Source organism: Schistocerca serialis, chromosome 3 (assembly GCF_023864345.2).
Source record: "Schistocerca serialis cubense isolate TAMUIC-IGC-003099 chromosome 3, iqSchSeri2.2, whole genome shotgun sequence".
NCBI classification, from domain to species: Eukaryota; Metazoa; Arthropoda; class Insecta; order Orthoptera; family Acrididae; genus Schistocerca; species Schistocerca serialis.
This window is the reverse complement of record NC_064640.1, coordinates 390,633,399-390,652,523: the sequence shown is the minus strand read 5'-3', so window position 1 is coordinate 390,652,523 and position 19,125 is coordinate 390,633,399. Positions and strand designations below refer to the sequence as shown.

General features: G+C 41.5%; 1 protein-coding gene across 6 annotated transcripts in view; it reads right to left on the bottom strand.

Annotated features, from left to right (window-relative positions):
* Positions 1-19,125, bottom strand: part of LOC126470233 (neuropathy target esterase sws) — a 199,535-nt gene that overhangs the window by 126,698 nt on the left and 53,712 nt on the right. For all 6 annotated transcript variants that reach the window (XR_007586158.1, XM_050097930.1, XM_050097929.1 and 3 more), the window contains exon 13: positions 8,050-8,181. Coding sequence is in view for 5 of the 6 variants with exons in the window: in XM_050097930.1 (XP_049953887.1) it covers positions 8,050-8,181 (132 nt within the window). In the remaining variant the exon portion in view is untranslated. The remainder of the gene's footprint in view (positions 1-8,049; positions 8,182-19,125) is intronic.

Genomic DNA, 19,125 nt, shown 5'->3' with positions numbered 1-19,125 from the left:
CTGAAGCCTGACTGCGAGCAGCAGCGCTTGATGGGACAGGCAACCGGGTGGTGGGGGTAAGGAGGAGGCTGGGGCAGGGACAGGGAGGGATAGCAGAGTAGGGATGGGAGACAGTAAAGTGCTGCTTGTGCGGGCATACAGGGACAAGGTGGAGGGAGGGTAGGGCAGCTAGGTGCAGTCAGGAGGTTCTAGATGGACATATCATCATTGTGACCAGAGATGCAGTCATTTGCCCTCATTATCTGGAGGTGTCAGTGGAAATTTTCCCATTGTGGTGCCTCAATTATTGTCAGTTCCCCTAATATTTGCACTTTCCATAAGATGGATGCCATGGAGAGAATGACCTTGGAGGTTGTGTGTTGACTCTATATTGCTAGGCTCACAGAATGATGCATTAGGTGCTGTCATACTGCGCTGTTTGTACTTCTCAATTACGACTTGGCTCAGTGTGCAAATGTATTATGAAAGGCACCCTGACTTCTGCAACAATATATTCTTTGTATGCCCCTGGTACTGGCTGTAGCACACGGTATAAGCTCTGCTGTCTACATCATGCAATAACTTTAAAAATTTGTATGTGCATCTTGGGAGTTAGACCAGCTGTGCAGCAATTGTGTAAACCTGCTATTGGTGGTATTTTGTGGTAAGTTCCTATGCGAGCAAACTGCTGAGGTCATTGGTCCCTAGGCTTACACACTACTTAATCTAACTTAAACTAACTTACACACAGGAAAACACAAATGCCCATGTCCGAGGGAGGACTCGAACCTCCGACAGGGGGAAATGCGCGGACTGTGGCGAGGCGTCTCACACCGCTCGGCTGCTATTGGTGGTGATCAGAGTTTTTGAATATTTCCATCCAAACTGTCAATCTATGGATCTGGAATCAGTTTGCAACTCCTATTTACATATATGGATAATTTTTAGTGTTGGCATTACAATATTGTTCTCTTTGTTATTCTGTTCTACACTATTTAATTAGTTAATTAGTTAGTGACATGTTCCTTAGATCATTTGAATGAGTCAGTTTACAGGATATGTATACATGATTATTTTCAGTTGAATGTTACATGCTGGTAACTAACGAGTTCATAAATGGCACACTGGCCTAAATTTAAAATTAATGAACATAGTCCTCATGTTCAAATTTTCAAATGTGTGTGAATCCCTACAGGACCAAACCGCTGAGGTCATTGGTTCCTAGACTTACACACTACTTAAACTAACTTATGATAACAACACACACACACACACACACACACACACACACACCATGCCCAAGGGAGGACTTGAACCTCCAGCTTTAATGATAATGAATTATAAAGGTCAGTTTTTCTACTTGTGTTTTAGGTATGGACATTGCTAGTCTTTTCAAACGTTCTTTTCAAACTGTGATGGATTATTTGCAATGACTTTCATTAGTAACTCAGTCGCAAAATTGGTGAATACCAAGCCCGCTTCTGCACTGGTCGAAGCTGTATAGTGCAAATATTCAATTTAAAAATTAAAATAAAAGCCTGCAAGAAGAGCCAATCACATACTCCTTTGTTGATTCTGAGAAGGCATATGATTCTATCCAGTCCCAGTCCAGTCCACTGAAGAACAAGGATTCAACCCAAAAACCCTACATCTAATCAAAAACACACCTCTGAAGTAAAATTCATTGGTGAGGTGTCAGAACTTTTTCTGTTCAGAACCAGTGTTCAACAGGGCAACGGTCTGTCTCCTATCTCTTTAAACTGGTTTTTGACAAATTCATCTGAGAATGGAGAAAGAACTAAAACCAAAACCACTAGAAGCCCACACAACTTGGAAGACCTTAAAATGGCATCCAGATTTCTCATTTAGCTTTTGCAGATGATCTAGCAAAAGCAGATGCTGAGACGACAGCAATCAAATGGATAGAAACTCTTAAGGAACATGCTGAAAGAGTTGGTCCTCAAATATTCATCTAAAGAAATTGAGTACATCTGCTCAAAACATTCTGTTCATAAGCTGATCACAAAATATGGAGAAATTAAGTGTGTTTCATACTTTAAGCAATTAGACGAAATTCTCGATCCTACAGGGGGAGAGAAAATGGCACAGAAAACCAAATGTAAAAACATAGGAGAGCTTATGGTAAAACTTACATAACCTACAACAAAAAAACATGATGGCCATACTCTAAAAAATCTGGCACTGTAATACAGTTATCAAGCCTGAATTCTTGTACCGAAAATAAAGGATACAAGACAGATGCAGACTACAATCTCCCCCCCCCCCCCAAAAAAAAATCAAATTTCATGGCAGACCGATATAACAAGTCAAAATCGCATCCTGAATTCAGCAGGCCAAAAAGTACTTAGAAAAGGCTCATATAAGTCAATCATATATTTTCAACATAAAATCGTACAGACAAAAAAAATTAGCAGACAAAGTCACCAACAGACCACGGACAAAGTTGACTGAAGAAAGAAAAAGAATCCAAGGAGAAAAAATGAGATCTGCTTGGAAATTCTGAAGGCTGAAACATAATAGCTTTGTGTGATCCAACAGGGTCTAGTGACACCCAACAACAACAACAACAACAACAATAATAATCTGAGTGATGAATTACCCCAGTAAATTATTCCATAATACATTACCGAGTCAAAATATGAAAATATGTTAGGAGGTTAACTTGTTTGGTTCCAAGACTAGCAAAAATGGTTCAAATGGCTCTAAGCACTATGGGACTTAACATCTGAGGTCATCAGCCCCCTAGACTTGGAACCACTTAAACCTAACTAACCTAAGGACATCACACACATCCATGCCCGAGGCAGGGTTCGAACTTGCGGCCGTAGCAGCAGTGCGGTTCTGGACTGAAACATCTAGAACCGCTCAGCCACAGTGGCTGGCCAAGACTAGCAATTATATGAAAAACAAAAGTAGTTGAACTTAATTGTTTGAGCAGCTGAGTACTGTGTTTCTTCTGGATTAATTTTTCACCAGTATGTCAACCCAAGAATTTGGAACATTCTACCCTATTTACTGAATCCTGTTCATTTTCTATATCAATCGTTGGTATGACTATATATTGAACTCATATAGTGAGTTCTCTCACATTAAGGGAGAGTCTATTCTCAGAAATTAACTTAATAGTGTTTTGAAAAACATCACTAACAATTTATTCTTTTCCTTTTGTTCTAATGGGATTCATAGCACTAGCATCATCTGCGAAAAGTACCTATTCTGCTCGTTGAATGATAAGTGGAAGATCCTTCACATATATAAAGGATAGGAGTGTACCCAAAATTGAAAACTGTGGGACTCCCTTTGTGATTTCTCCCCAGTCACTAAAATTTACTTTCCTTCCAACATTGTTTGAATTATTCAGCACAACTTTTTGCATTCTGTCTGTTAAGTATGATTCAAATAGGTTGTTTGTAACAACAGCAGTTCCATTAAACTTTTTCTCTAGGAGAGCAACATGATCTATGTAATCGAATGCCTTGGACAGATCACAAAAAAATCCTGCCGGTGAAAGTTTGCAGCAAATGATCCACATATGCACATTTTTCCAATATGAATTTTTACTAAATTGTTTACTGATGCACTGTCTACTTTCTGAGAATCCTTCAGTGACAGCTCTGCTAGCATAAAAAGTTTCTTCAGGATTAGGAATAGTGTTGACAAAGTTCATAAGGCATACCACAGTAAATGTTAACACCATGAAAAGATTTTTATTGATGAAAGTTCATTGTAGTTGAAAGGATCATTATCTTTTAAAAGTTCATTTCATTCAAAAGAAGTAGCTCTTTATTTCAACAATTGGTAGTCAATCCCAGGCATGCTTTCTCAGTTCACAATCATGGAACAACCACAAGGATTGGTGTTGTCAATTGTGTCTTATTCATCTCGTGATGTACATTTGCAATCCATTTTGTTTGTGTACAGGAGACATGTCAAAAATTTATAATACAGTTATAATGATTTTTGCATTTATAAATAATAGCACTACAATAAATAATAACATTATGAGGATATTTCTTGGAATGTGTAACACGTTGTATCCAGTTCAAATTTCCAGTTTGTCCTGTATGAATTTACCCACTGAGTAATAACACTTCAGTGTCAGTACCTCATATAGCTTTCATTTAAGTGAACCTAAATTTCTCTGCATCAACTTCTTCCCTTTTTAATTTATTACAAATTTTCATTCCCATGTATTGAGGTCCCTTGGAATACAGTCTGAGGTGGTGGGTAGGGAGCATAAGATTTCTAGTATCATGTGAATGGACAAAATGGTTTCCCTCAAATAATTCATGTCTGGTGTACAAAATTATAATAATCTCATATATGTACACTCCTGGAAATTGAAATAAGAACACCGTGAATTCATTGTCCCAGGAAGGGGAAACTTCATTGACACATTCCTGGGGTCAGATACATCACATGATCACACTGACAGAACCACAGGCACATAGACACAGGCAACAGAGCATGCACAATGTCGGCACTAGTACAGTGTATATCCACCTTTCGCAGCAATGCAGGCTGCTATTCTCCCATGGAGACGATCGTAGAGATGCTGGATGTAGTCCTGTGGAACGGCTTGCCATGCCATTTCCACCTGGCGCCTCAGTTGGAACAGCGTTCGTGCTGGACGTGCAGACCGCGTGAGACGACGCTTCATCCAGTCCCAAACATGCTCAATGGGGGACAGATACGGAGATCTTGCTGGCCAGGGTAGTTGACTTACACCTTCTAGAGCACGTTGGGTGGCACGGGATACATGCGGACGTGCATTGTCCTGTTGGAACAGCAAGTTCTCTTGCCGCTCTAGGAATGGTAGAACGATGGGTTCGATGACGGTTTGGATGTACCGTGCACTATTCAGTGTCCCCTCGACGATCACCAGTGGTGTACGGCCAGTGTAGGAGATCGCTCCCCACACCATGATGCCGGGTGTTGGCCCTGTGTGCCTCGGTCGTATGCAGTCCTGATTGTGGCGCTCACCTGCACGGCGCCAAACACGCATACGACCATCATTGGCACCAAGGCAGAAGCGACTCTCATCGCTGAAGACGACACGTCTCCATTCATCCCTCCATTCACGCCTGTCGCGACACCACTGGAGGCGGGCTGCACGATGTTGGGGCGTGAGCGGAAGACGGCCTAACGGTGTGCAGGACCGTACCCCAGCTTCATGGAGACGGTTGCGAATGGTCCTCGCCGATACCCCAGGAGCAACAGTGTCCCTAATTTGCTGGGAAGTGGCGGTGCGGTCCCCTACGGCACTGCGTAGGGTCCTACGGCCTTGGCGTGCATCCGTGCGTCGCTGCGGTCCGGTCCCAGGTCGACGGGCACGTGCACCTTCCGCCGACCACTGGCGACAACATCGATGTACTGTGGAGACCTCACGCCCCACATGTTGAGCAATTCGGCGGTACGTCCACCCGGCCTCCCGCATGCCCACTATACGCCCTCGCTCAAAGTCCGTCAACTGCACATACGGTTCACGTCCACGCTGTCGCGGCATGCTACCAGTGTTAAAGACTGCGATGGAGCTCCGTATGCCACGGCAAACTGGCTGACACTGACGGCGGCGGTGCACAAATACTGCGCAGCTAGCGCCATTCGACGGCCAACACCGCGGTTCCTGGTGTGTCCGCTGTGCCGTGCGTGTGATCATTGCTTGTACAGCCCTCTCGCAGTGTCCGGAGCAAGTACGGTGGGTCTGACATACCGGTGTCAATGTGTTCTTTTTTCCATTTCCAGGAGTGTATACGGATGGCAGAGTTAATATTTTAAGTTTTCTAAATAATGGTCGACATGCTTCTTTGTGATTTGCAGTGCACATATTTCGAATGATTTTTCCCTGTATTTTTAGTATCCGCACATTGTTTCTCGAGTTACTCCAAAAAACAATACCATACCTAATAATGGATTCAAAGTAGCTTGTATATGCTACTTTTTGTGTGTCCACGTCAGTTGCTGTTGATAATATTTGCACTGCAAATGAAGAAAACTGCTCAGTTTGTTTGCCAGGTATTTAATGTGTGCCTGCCAGTTCAAATTTTTAGCTACATTTAAACCTAAGAATTTGACTGAGTCAACTTCCTCTATATCTTGGTTGTTGTGTACAATCATAATCTGCTCACATTTTGACTGTTTGGCTTCGAACTGCATCATGTGAGTCTTAGATATGTTTAGATTCAACTCATTTAGCTGAAACCAAGTTTCTAAGGCACTGAAGGTGTTGATCACAAATTTGGGAATTTTTTCCGAATCCTGATCTTCAACTAACACAGAAGTATCATCTGCAAACAGAACTGATGGGGAGCTGATATTTAATGGCAAGTCATTAACATACAAGAGAAATAGAACTGGGCCTAATATGGAGCCTTGTGGAACACCCTGAGATAAATTTTTTTTTTTCCCCAGTCAGAGAAAGAATATGCACCATTGTTTGTGGGAATGGGCGCAACACATCAAAACTCCAGGAGAAAATGGATAGTGCATGACCCTTGTTTATGTCAAATGATACATTACATGGCAATCAAGAGGTAGGGTATAAGAGAGGCATGCATGTTCAGCAGCTGAACAGCATAGACATTCCTAAGAGAGAAAACACTTTCAGGAATATCAGTGATGGTAAAAAATTTTAAGAAACTGGAATTTCGTGATTATAAAACTCTCCTATGAAACAGCTGACCTTTCTGAAATGATACCGAGAATTGTGAAGTAGTACAGGAAGTTCACCTTCCACCTTGTGAACCACTGTGCTTCAGTTTCTCATTATCTCCACTGGATGGTAGTTGGGCAAAACAAGTTAGTAATGGTGTTTCATCTGTCACTGGTAAGAGAACTTGTAGAAACTTTTCAACAGAACTGAAGAAATTCGAGGAAGACACACTGATGATGAGAATCCTATAACTATTTATTGGCATACTTTTTTACATGTTTTAAACAGAACAATCAAAGATAGCAGTGTTGATGCATAATAGCATAATTTGCTTGTCATAGAATGTCTGCCAAGAAACGAGAAACAAATGCAAATAGTACAAATTACTATTGTGTATTGTATTGTGTTTCATGTCATCACAAAAAAGATACTCATGAACTGTCCAAGAAAGGTGACATAGGTGTGTGTGTGTGTGTGTGTGTGTGTGTGTGTGACATGTAAACAATGTTTGGACACTGTAAGAGTTGCCGACTGTGCACCTTTTTTCCTGGAGGAATTATTGTGGTGCAGATAAACACGTAATTCTTTGTGGTAAAAGTCATTTTAACATCTCCCTGTTTTGCAATTACAGTAATGAGTTTTTTGGAAAGTTCACGGTCATAAATTCATAATCTGATTAACTTTTACAGTCGATGAATTTAGTTTCACTCAACAGTAGCAAAACTCAATCAACAAGAATTGTCACAGCTACCACTCTAGGTGTACTCAACATAGTGTGAGGCCAGCTGTTCTGGTACCTTGGCATCTGGCCGCAGTCTTAACACAAGCACTCAAGGCAAGCAACCAGATTACACAGAAAGACTCAGCAATGAAGACAGTGGAATGCAGCAACCACATCTGAAGGATACAAAAGATTAACAGGTGTAGCTGAGCCCAAAATACGATCATCATGCAGATCAATGGATGATGATGGCTAACTATCAACTCCTGTTATAGTCTCATACTTTATTTATAAAATTATGAGACAGAACTGCTAGCTGTTACTTACCTTAAGCAGACTGATGAGTACAAATAAGAGTACACAAAACTATCCTGGGTTTTGAACCATTAGTTCCTTCCTCAGGGAGAAGGGAGGATAGGTTGTGGAGGGTTAAAAATGAAAGCCAGGTCACTCAGGCATTAGGATGAGGATTTATTAAGATAATGATTTATTTTCTGGGAAATGTTTCTATTAATTCATTCATATTGGGGGGGAGGGTGGGGGGAGGGGGGGGGGGCAGGGACTTTCCTGTAGACTTGTCGACAATAACTGCAATAGGCACCTACCATAAATACAAAGCAAAAACACACATTTGTATCTATTTGTTCGATTTAAGACGACACTTTCAATTACTAACCTGTAGACTGCACGTCCTGTTTCAACAAAGACCCAGTCCAGACCAAAATCTACTTGACGAACAAATGGTGATAACCTCCTAACAACTGTATGGGCAATGTGGAGCACAACACGTGGTTCATGGCACATAACCCTGAAAGCAAAAAGGAGGCAATATGGTACAAATAATAATAAACAAGAATGTGTGTACATCTCAATCCCCTCCTTTGTCTGTCTTTAAAAGTTCTGAGACAATTGTGATTAAAATGAATAAAACTATAATTATGAGAAATACAACCTAAGTTAAAATCACCTCTACTCCATCATTATGTATGTCCATACAATCATGTACACTATCACTCAACGTAAAACTGTAAATACAGTTTGTGGGTTTTTAAAGGATGTCTTGGTCACCTTTGACTAACATTTTTTATTTATAAAACTCACTGTTGCAATTTTGGCTGTGTGGCCATTATGAGATGGCTAAATTATGCTTCAGCATATTTTAAAACTTCAATAAACATATACATATCAGATATGTCATCACCACATATTGGGTATTTAATTTTATTGTTGTTATCTTTAACATAAATCACATCAAATAACAACTTGCATAGACTAAATCTACATCTACATGATTGCTCTGCAATTCACAATTAACTGCCTTATTATGGCATAAAGTCAAGCGCCGGCACACACATCAGGAATAATAGAGCAGAGAGGGCCATGAGAAGACGTCAACCAATTGCACGCTGACCGGCCCTTCTTCAGGACGACAACCCGACAGCAGCGGCTCCTACGTGCAGTGGACATAAGAGGTGCGCCTGACTGGTCCTGGTCCAGTTGAAGAGCAGCTTCAAGATTAGGCACTTGTATAGCAGCGACTACTCTATTCATGTCTATGTAACACGGACTTGGGAATTGTTATATTGAAGAACATTGCTTATTTTGCGTGTCGCCTTTTGCTTGCGACACATCTGTGTAACACAAAGTTAAGTATTGTATTTGTTCACTCTGTAATAAAACTCATTAATATGATTTGTTTGAATGTTGTTTAGCAATCCGAAAAAGCAGGTTTCCTGGACACACCACATTTGATGACTACGCTGGATTTAATATGCCTGGCAGAGGGTTCATTGCATCAACTTCTAGCTATTTCTCTGCAGTTCCTCTCTCTAACAGTGTACAGGCCAGTGTACAGGAAAAATAAACACTTAAAACTTCCCATGGTAATCTAATTTCTCTTATTTTATTGTGACTAACATTTTTCCTGTGTAGGTGGGCGCTAACAAAATATTTTCACACTCTTAGGAGAAGTTGGTGACGCTAAATTTTAAGAGAAGATCTTTCTGCAATGAAAAACACCTATGATTTAACCCTCCAGTGGGGGTGCCGATTACCATTAACATGAGCAGGAGCATGGCACACTTTGTACACATGTAAAGAATAACTGTCTTTATATTACCAAGACAGACATGTGACAAAATTATGGTTTAATCTTACTTTAACTAAACAATGATAAAATAAGCTAACAATGTCTGAGCTAAATCACTGTTTAATTAAACAATAATAAAATATACTTTTCATTGCATCACACTGTTGCTGCACACAAGTGTTATCCCATAGTAATGAACCACTGGATGCATTAAACCATGCAGTTGCATCACATCCCTGCCAACCGCTTACTTGATTATGAATTATCTCATAGATAACTGCCTCATTGTGTGATTATGCTGCTAGCTCAGAATCTGGGTCACTTTCTTGCATGGGTCGAAAATTTTTCTAACCTAGCTTGCTGTTATTTTTGGACATATGACAACACAATTTATTACTGTGTTAGCTGAAGCAATAATGAGGGAATAGATATGGGCTCACAATTGTGAACCAATAATGTAATGATACAAAACAATGTTATTTGTGATTTGTGCACTTTACACACAGGCACACCCATTCAAGGGTTAATGATTGGCACCCAAATTCATGTATCACATCCATGGCATTCTCTCCACTATTTTGCAATAATACACAATGAGCTGCCCTTCTTTGAACTTTTTCAATTTCCTCCATCAATTGTATTGGATGTGGATTCCACACTGCACCCAGAAGTGGATGGACAAGTATGGTGTAAGCAGTCTCTTAGTAGATCTGCTGCATTTTCTAAGTGTTCTGGCAATTAATCTCAGTCTTTGGTTTGATTTCCCCACAACATTATCTATGTGATCAGTCCAATGTAAGTCATTCATAATTGTAATGCCTAAGTATTTGGTTGAATTTATAGCCTTTAGATTTGTGTGTTTTATTCTGTAACCGAAATTTAGTAGCTTCCTTTTAGTACTCACGTGAATGACTTCACACTTTTTATTATCTAGAGTTAATTGCCACTTTTTGTAACACACAGATATCTTGTCTAAATCATTTTGCAATTTGTTCTTATCTTCTGATGACTTTATAAGACAGTAAATGACAGCATCAACTGCAAACAATCTAAGAGAGCTGTTCAGATTGTCTCCTAAATCATTTATATAGATCAGGAATTGCAGAGGGTCTGTAACAAACACTCCCTTGGGTAATGCCAGATACTACTTGTGTTTCAGTCAATGACTTTCCATCAATTACTACAAACTGTGTCCTTTCTGACATGAAATCACAAATCCAGTCACATAACCGAGACGATACTACATAGGCATGCAATTTGATTAGAAGTCACTTGTGAGGAACAGTATCAAAAGCATCCCACATTGATAGCACACATTATTTGTGAGAATAAAGAGCTTGCTGTGTCTCACAAGAACAATATTTTCTGAAGCCACACAAATCTGCATTTATTCAGTGTACATGAGGAGCAGTTTGGTCTGATTTATGTAAAATCTGAGAACACTACTAATGTTAAATGCCCATCATAGGATGAGATGATGACATGTATACATTTCAGTTATTTTTTAAGGTTTTGACAGGTTGCTCGTTTGTTTCGTTTTAGGGTGCCAAAAACAACTAGGTTCATACACACTCAAGTCAAAACTATAGAGAACAAACACAGAGATGAGGGAAACGACTATATGTTAGTCCCAATGGACAGAATAGGAGACAGCTAAAAAATGCACATGAGGGGGGGGGGGGGGGGGGGAATACAAAAATGGAGGTCCAAACCTAAAAATTAAATGGCCTTCGCCATATTGCTTTGGTGGATAAAAAGTAAAACGTGGTCGACAGCCCATGCATCAGTTGCTAAAACAGCTGATAAATTAGACGGCAAACCCAAGTTGGAAAAAAAAAAAGGCATTCCAGCAGGAAGAGGCAGACAGTTAAAATTTGGACGCAATGAGTACAAAGTGGTGGGGCACCACCACTGAGCAAATTACGATGGCAATGCAGTGCTCAATATGCAGCCGAGTTAAAATAATCTCCTGCCGGCGGGATTTTGACTGGTGCTGAAGCACAATTTCATCACTTGATAATGGCCAGATGGCTGAAACTGTTATAGCTGTTTTTATAAATAAATAATTTTTCAGTCAAAAGTGAACATAATGTTCTTCAAAAAATTTTACACGACTGAACTCCAGCTATAAGAAGTTAAACAGCTTGTCATTTTACAACCTATTAAAACAAAGATGAAAAGGCTAAAATAATACCTATCTCATGTTGAGTATGGCCACTCAATTTATAAAGATATCAGTCTCACTCACAAAACATTAACTACTTCTCCTGATAATTTGGGAAGGAGGTCAGATATTTCACAAAACCTTAAAATTTGTATCACTGTCGTTTCACTTGCTAAAATAAATGATGCATCCACGGATTAGTTACCTTCTGCCCTATTGTTGGTGGTGATGCACATCAACAGCACAAACTGGGCTCCTCTGGACTGTTTTCGCTCCATTAAGGCTCTATTTGGTGATTGGGACTGCTCTGTGACTGGTTATGACAAACTGTCCTTGTTACCAGACTTGGCCTAGACAGTTCTCCCACAGTTTTTTGTTCACCCCACAGTTTTTTGTTCACGAGCAAGGGTAAACCCTGGTGTTCTGTCACTACTGTCGTATATTTACTGTGTACTTGGTTATTTGTAACTAAACTACAGATACTACAGGTTTTGGTGATGAGGCCATTTCATTTTCACGTGTTTCCCACCAGCACAATGGATTCAACATTGGTTCAGTTGTTACAATAACAAAAACAGCGGGAGCAGCAGCAGCAGCAGCAGCAGCAGCAGTATCTACACTTGGTTTGTGAATTGGTTACAGTTTCACAGATTGCCATAATCCTTCCACAACAACCCTTGGCACACCCACCTGAGCCCCCAGCTTTTCCTGTTTCAAGAGGTGGAGGAAGAGTGGGACTCGTATATGTGGCATTTGCAGCTACATTTTGTAGCATTTCATGTAATAGATCTAACTTCAAAAAAATCCTTTTCCTTGTCTGGATTGGACATGAAACATTTTATTTGTTTACAAAACTTGCTCTGTTAATGACATTATTCTCAAACGTGTGAGTTGCCCAGGGCTTATTACCTCAAGCAAACCAATGACTGTGGCTTCCCGTACAGATTTTCAGCAGAGACAAAAGAGAGCAGGTCCTATGGCATGGGTGGCCAAGCTCCAGGGTTTAAGTCAGAAATGCATATTTGCTTGTGCTGCTTACTGTAAACAGTCCTATGCCAATACTTATATGCAACATCATAGTCGTACCTGTTCCAGATGGATAGGTGCATTAGGAGGCATCACGTTTAGAAGATCTCACGGTCATGGAGGTCGTGGCTGTCACCCAGATGCTTGGGGATGTCATGAGAGTAGTGGTGGTGCATTCTATACCACAACAAAGGCACCATTCATTGACACCCTTTTCTTCTAATTCGCACCATTCGTCTGTGGCTTTTTCCAAAGCAGTTTCCCCTCTTGTGCCAACTGTTTCTGATCACACATATATAGCCACTGTCCACAGCGGCAGATACGGTCACAGCTTACCATAAACTACGCCATGCAGCAGTTGCCCATCATGGCAGCCATCATGGCAGCCGTCATGGCAGCCAGCATGGCCAGTCCTTAAATGCATAAGTGAAGTCCCCAGAGATTCGTAGTGTTATGATGATGCTCAGCCAGGAGCTCAGTGTTCCCAGCAAGATTTTACACTGCAAATTCAACAAAAGCAATACTGTACCCTCTATGTCTCTCTTGAATCTTGAGATGTATCACTGCTCAGGCTGCTTTTCTAATTCCTCCACCAACCATTGTTTGGTCAGTTATGCTGACCATCCAATTCGTGTCTAAGACCAGTTTAAGATCAGTGTTGAGTATTGGCCTGTCATGTGGGTGGTCATAGTTTTGACTGTCGACAGTGCATTGTCCAAAAACAATTTTGGTCTTGACAAATCCACGGTTTTTGATTTTCAGGATGCTGCCCAAATCATTTCCAACTCCATCCCGTTGCAGGCACTAGGCGACCTTTGCTGCAAGTTTGGTTCACTGTTTTGGCTGGGATTGGTCTCTGCAAAAGACTAGGACACTAAAACCACCCTTACTCCAATGGCAGTTCCCAAATTTTGTCATGCTCAGCCTACTCCATTTGCTCTGTGGTCAGCAGTGAAAGAAGAACTGGACAGGTTGCATTGCCTGGGTATTACTGAACCCCTTCCTTCCAGCCAGTTGGCTATGCCTCTGATGCTTCATTTTTGTGCAGATTTTATGTCTGCCATTAATGCCCAATTGTTAATGGCTAGCTACTTTATTCGTTGTCCTCAAGAAATACAAAACTGGTGGGCAGTGAAAGTTTTCCTAAAATTGACTTGGCAGAGGTACACCCGTAGCTTCAGCTGGATTCTGCCTCTTTCATGCTGTGAAAACTACACTGATGACATTATTGTTTTAGGTTTCTCATGGCAAGAACATCACACTAACCTTTAGATTCTGTTCACTAAACTGCAAGTGGTAGGCCTTAAGTGCTACCAGCAGAAATCAAAGTTTTTTTTGGACAAAAATAGAATATTTGGTCCACCTTCTCTCGAAGAACGGTATCAAACCTATGAAGCACCACACAGTGTCAGTTGATAAACTATCTAAACTATGGAACCTGAATGAACCTCAATTATTTCTGGATAAAGTTAATTAATATTCAAAATGTCTTCCTAATACAGCATATACACTGAAGAGCCAAAGAAACTGGTATATCTGCCTAATATCCTTTAGGGCCCCTGCGAGCACATAGAAGTGCTGCAACACGATGTGGCACGGACTCGACTAATGTCTGAAATAATGCTGGAGGGAACTGACACCATGAATCCTGCGGGGCTGTCCATAAATCCATAAGAGTACAAGGGGGTGGAGATCTCTTTTAAACAGCACATTGCAAGGCATCCCAGATATGCTCAATAATGTTCATGTCTGCGGAGTTTGGTGGCCAATGGAAGTGTTCCTGGAGCCACTCTGTAGTAATTCTGGACATGTGGAGTGTCACATTGACCTGCTAGAATTGCCCAAGTCCGTTGGAATGCACAATGGACATGAATGAATGCAGGTCATCAGACAGGATGCTTATGTACATGTCACCTGTCAGAGTCATATCTGGACATATCAGGGGTCCCATATCACTCCAACTGCACACGCTCCACACCATTAGAGAGCCTCCAGCAGCTTCAACAGTCTCCTGCTGACATGCAGGGTCCATGGATTCATTCCATACCTGTACACGACCATCTGCTTGACACAATTTGAAACGAGACTTGTCCAACCAGGCAACGTTTCCAGTCATCAATGGTACAATGTTAGTGTTGACAGGCCCAGGTAAGGCATAAAGCTTTGTCGGGCCCAGGTGAGGCATAAAGCTTTGTGTCGTGCAGTCATCAAGGGTACATGAGTGGGCCTTCGACTCGCAGCCCATATCAATGCTGTTTAGTTGAATGGTTCACATGCTGACATTTGTTGATGGCCCAGCATTGAAATCTGCAGCAATTTGCAGAAGGGTTGCAATTCTTCATGTTGAACTATTCTCTTCTTCAGTCATCATTGGTCCCGTTCTTGCACGATCTTTTTCCGGCCGTAGCGATGTCAGAGAATTGGCATTTTACCAGATTCCTGATATTCATGGTCCACTCATGAAACGTTCATACTAGAAAATCCCCACTTCATCGCTACCTCGGAGATGCTGTATCCCATCGCTCATGTGCTAACTATAACACCACATTCAAACTCACTTAAACCTTGATAATCTGCCACTGTAGCAGCATTAACCAACCTAACAACTGCGCCAGACACTTCTCTTATACAGGAATTGCCAAGCACAGTGCTGTATTCTGCCTGTTTACGTATTTCTGTATTTTAATACGCATGCCTATAGCAGTTTCTTTGGTGCTACAGTGTATAATTCATCTGTTGACCAAATTGAGTAAAAATGGTGTTCCACTCATTTGGTCAGCAGACTGCAACATTGGGTTCATGCACTTAAAGTCGTTGGTAAAGACATCATCGTTCCTTGGTACTTTTACACTGGTCAAACAGCTTGTCCTGGCAACAGATGCTTCCCAATATGGGTAATAGTCTCATGTAGAAAGGGAGGCTTTAGCCATTGTGTACACTATCCTGAAGCTCCATGCTTTCCTCTACTGTACCAAATTCCATTTCATCAGAGGCCACGAGCTGCCTGTGGCACTATTTGAAACCCGTTTGTGATTTCCCAATAGTATCATGCAATGTCTCCAATGCTGGGTTTTGTTTTCGAGTGCATGTCACTGTAAGATTCATTATAGATCCACGGCACAATGTGCTGATGAGGACACATTGTTGCACCTGCCCATGGATCCCAACCTGGCCTTCAAGAAAGCAGAAGCTGTTCAATTTCAGGTCAAAGTGTACTTGCAACACATGGTGAACAGACTTCCAGTGACAGCTCATCACATAGTGCAGCCACCAAGCAAGATCCCATGCTCCAGCAGGGACTGATTTTGTGTGCATGGTTGACCAGAGTGCCTGCCTGCAAAGGAGTCTGGTCTGTTCAGCACCTATTTCCTCCTCCACTATTGGCTGGTGGCAGTCAACAGCACCTTCCTTCTTAACACTGACTTTGACAACATGTTGGTCTTCAATCCTCCAATCTTGTATTCTTGCTCTCTTACACCACGGCCATTAGGGTATGATCTACCATAAGTTCCTCATATAGTGTTCTGTCTAATGGCCTGGGATCAATTCGGCAACTGAGAGGATCATGCACATGTGCAAACAGTTTGCCAAACAGCAGGCAACACTGCCAAGAACTTTCTATCCTTAGCACTTGCCGGGTAAGCCTTGGGATGGCATTCAAAATAACTCTGTGGATGCCTTGTGCCAGTCTATATGATTGATGGTGGTCTACGCACTGTCCAATTACCTGTATGTCTTACGCATTTGCTATACAACCACACAACCACAGAAGCTATTTTGCAGCTCTCACCCACTTGTATGCATATGAAGGCTTGCCCCAGACGATCGACTCCAATTATGGCCCGCAGTTCACCCTGGTATTGTTTCAAGATTTCTGTGGCTGCAATGGTATTCCCCACCTCATGTCAACACTGTTTGGTCTGCTATTGAGTGAGGATGCACAGTACTTTTAAGACATGATTACAAAAGTGCTTGGCAGACTCATCATCACCTCGACCAGGTCGGGACCCATGGGCAGGTGAAACAATGCGTCTGCATTAGCACGCTGTGCCGTGGATCTATAATAAATCTCATACTGACATGCACTCAAAAACAAAGCTCAGCATTGAAGACATTGTGCAATCCTGTCGGAAAGTCGTGAACAGGTTTCAAATAGTGCCACAGGCAGCTTGTGGCCTGTAATGAGATCGACTTTGGTACAATAGAGGAAAACATGGAACTTCAGGATAGCATGCACAATGACTAAAGCCTCCCTTTCTGCGTGAGAATATTTGTGTTGGGTGACTGTCAATGTTTTGGAGGCATACAAGATAGGTTTTTCAGACCCATTAGTGTTTCTGTGGGCTACAATTGCTCCAGCCCCATATTGTAGGTTTCTCAACACCCACAGGACCACACTGCTGCATGGACAAAGCCTGGTGGAGATCCTCCATGGCCACCAGCCCTGGACACTGCTGCATCTGCTCTGCACCTAAAGCAGCCACAACAGACACAAGTGGGGAGTTCCCCCGCGAGCACTGCTCCAGTCCAGAGGCCGGGAGGTGCGGGGTCGCCTCCACTTGAGGACCTGTCAGGTGCCATCAATGTCAAGATGCAGTTTCCAGTCACATTGAGTCCTTCACTGAAGTTCGACGGTGTCTACCCTGATGTCAGCACCTCCCAACGCATTGCCGCACCTGTTCTTTGCTGCCCAAGGCGTGGTTTCCAAGTGAACGGCACCTACCTGGCTCACAATCATCTGGACTACTTCTGGCTGTATGCCCCACCAGGCCAGTGATGGCTGATTGCCCAGTGTTGTGACAGCCACACCTTAACAGAATCTAAGAGCTGGTGGAGGCAAACAGCATCACCACAAAGCTGCCATGGAGTCACCTGGGCGGATCCCATAGCCTCCCCAGGCACACCTATTCATCCTGAGTGGTAGTCCCAACTGTTTGGCCTCCTGCCTTGTTCCACTGATGCCTGTGATGTCAGCTCCCTGAAGGGATGGGAAGAAAGCGGTGGCATGTCTCAATATGCTGCCACCAGCACAACTGCAAAGTTCACATTTGGTGCTGACAAGAGACAGAAACAATAGCGCCCATTTTGCTTGCTGCTAGTGCCAGCACCATCGCTAGCTGAGTAGGGACAGCCACATGTCAGCAGTGCAGCCTGCTCTCTCTTGAACACATTTGTGTTCATGCAAATTCTGTTTGATGACTGGGACTGTTCCACGATTGGTTATGACAAGCTATGCTTATCCGGCACTGTTCTCCCACTGTATTCTTTTCATGATCATGTGTAAACTCTGGTGTTCTGTCACTGCTGTGTACCTGGTTATTTGTAATAAAACTTTATATACTACATTCCTGATATTCATTGTGTATTCACCAAAACATTCCCCTTGCCATTTTTTGTGTTAATTTTTGTAATATTTGAGCATGAAATACACCTTTACTTTAGTGATGCATATTATGCTTTTCAAACACAACTAGTTATTCATAAAATGTTTAGTATTTAAGATGAAATTTTGCTGCTGTTTCAATTAGTGATGCCCCATCCTGAAGTTGACTGACATCAAGTTTGTAGTCACAGATTTTATAGCTTTTTGAATGTAAAAGGACAAAATGATATCAAATTTACCCGCTTCTCTTTTCATTATTAAAAATAAATAGTTAACTTGATGTTACCTGTAGTCCTCATAAAAAAATACTAATAAAAAATGCTATTAACCACACCACACCACATTTCTCAACACCACAGTTTGATCAACTTTCGGAGCAAATGTACTGTTATTAACTAATATATAGATGCAGACAAGAAACACCTAGCATATTTGCTGTTTATTTCTTTTCTGAACAATCTGGAATTGCTTTTGTATAGTACTTCAGATAGTACAGTTTTGAATCTGCATGTGTACTCCTATCAAATACCCTTCCCCTTCTTTTCTTTCCTCCAGCTTACTATTACAATTAAAAATTCATATGATGCAACAATCATAGAGTACTTTCTGTTAATTCACATTTGTTCTTCATAGGTTTTCATGTCATTTGTTCCTATGGAACTACACAAATTTTAACCCTGTACGCACAAATATTGAGGCTAATGTCTATACCCATTAAGATACTGTCATCTAATTACATAGTTTCTGATTCTCTAAACGATAAAAACTAAATGGATACATTGACTATAGATTCCTTGCAAAATGTTAATTGAGAAGTGACATTTCAAAATGTGGTAAGTCCACTTGTGATTGTAAATTAGTTTGAATCAGATTTGTACTCCAGAAGATGGACTGCATCAAGCTATGGTGTCGTTTTCATTCAAAACACAATTTTTAACCATTTAAATTATGTGCAAAGTTTGGCCTCTGGTTCGAAAACAAAATATGTCGAGCAGCAATAGGTCCCTTTTTTCATGACTGCTAATGTAAGTAGCACCAAAAGTCCAATAAAATCAGACATTTTGAAAGTTCTCGATGTTTCCATTGTATG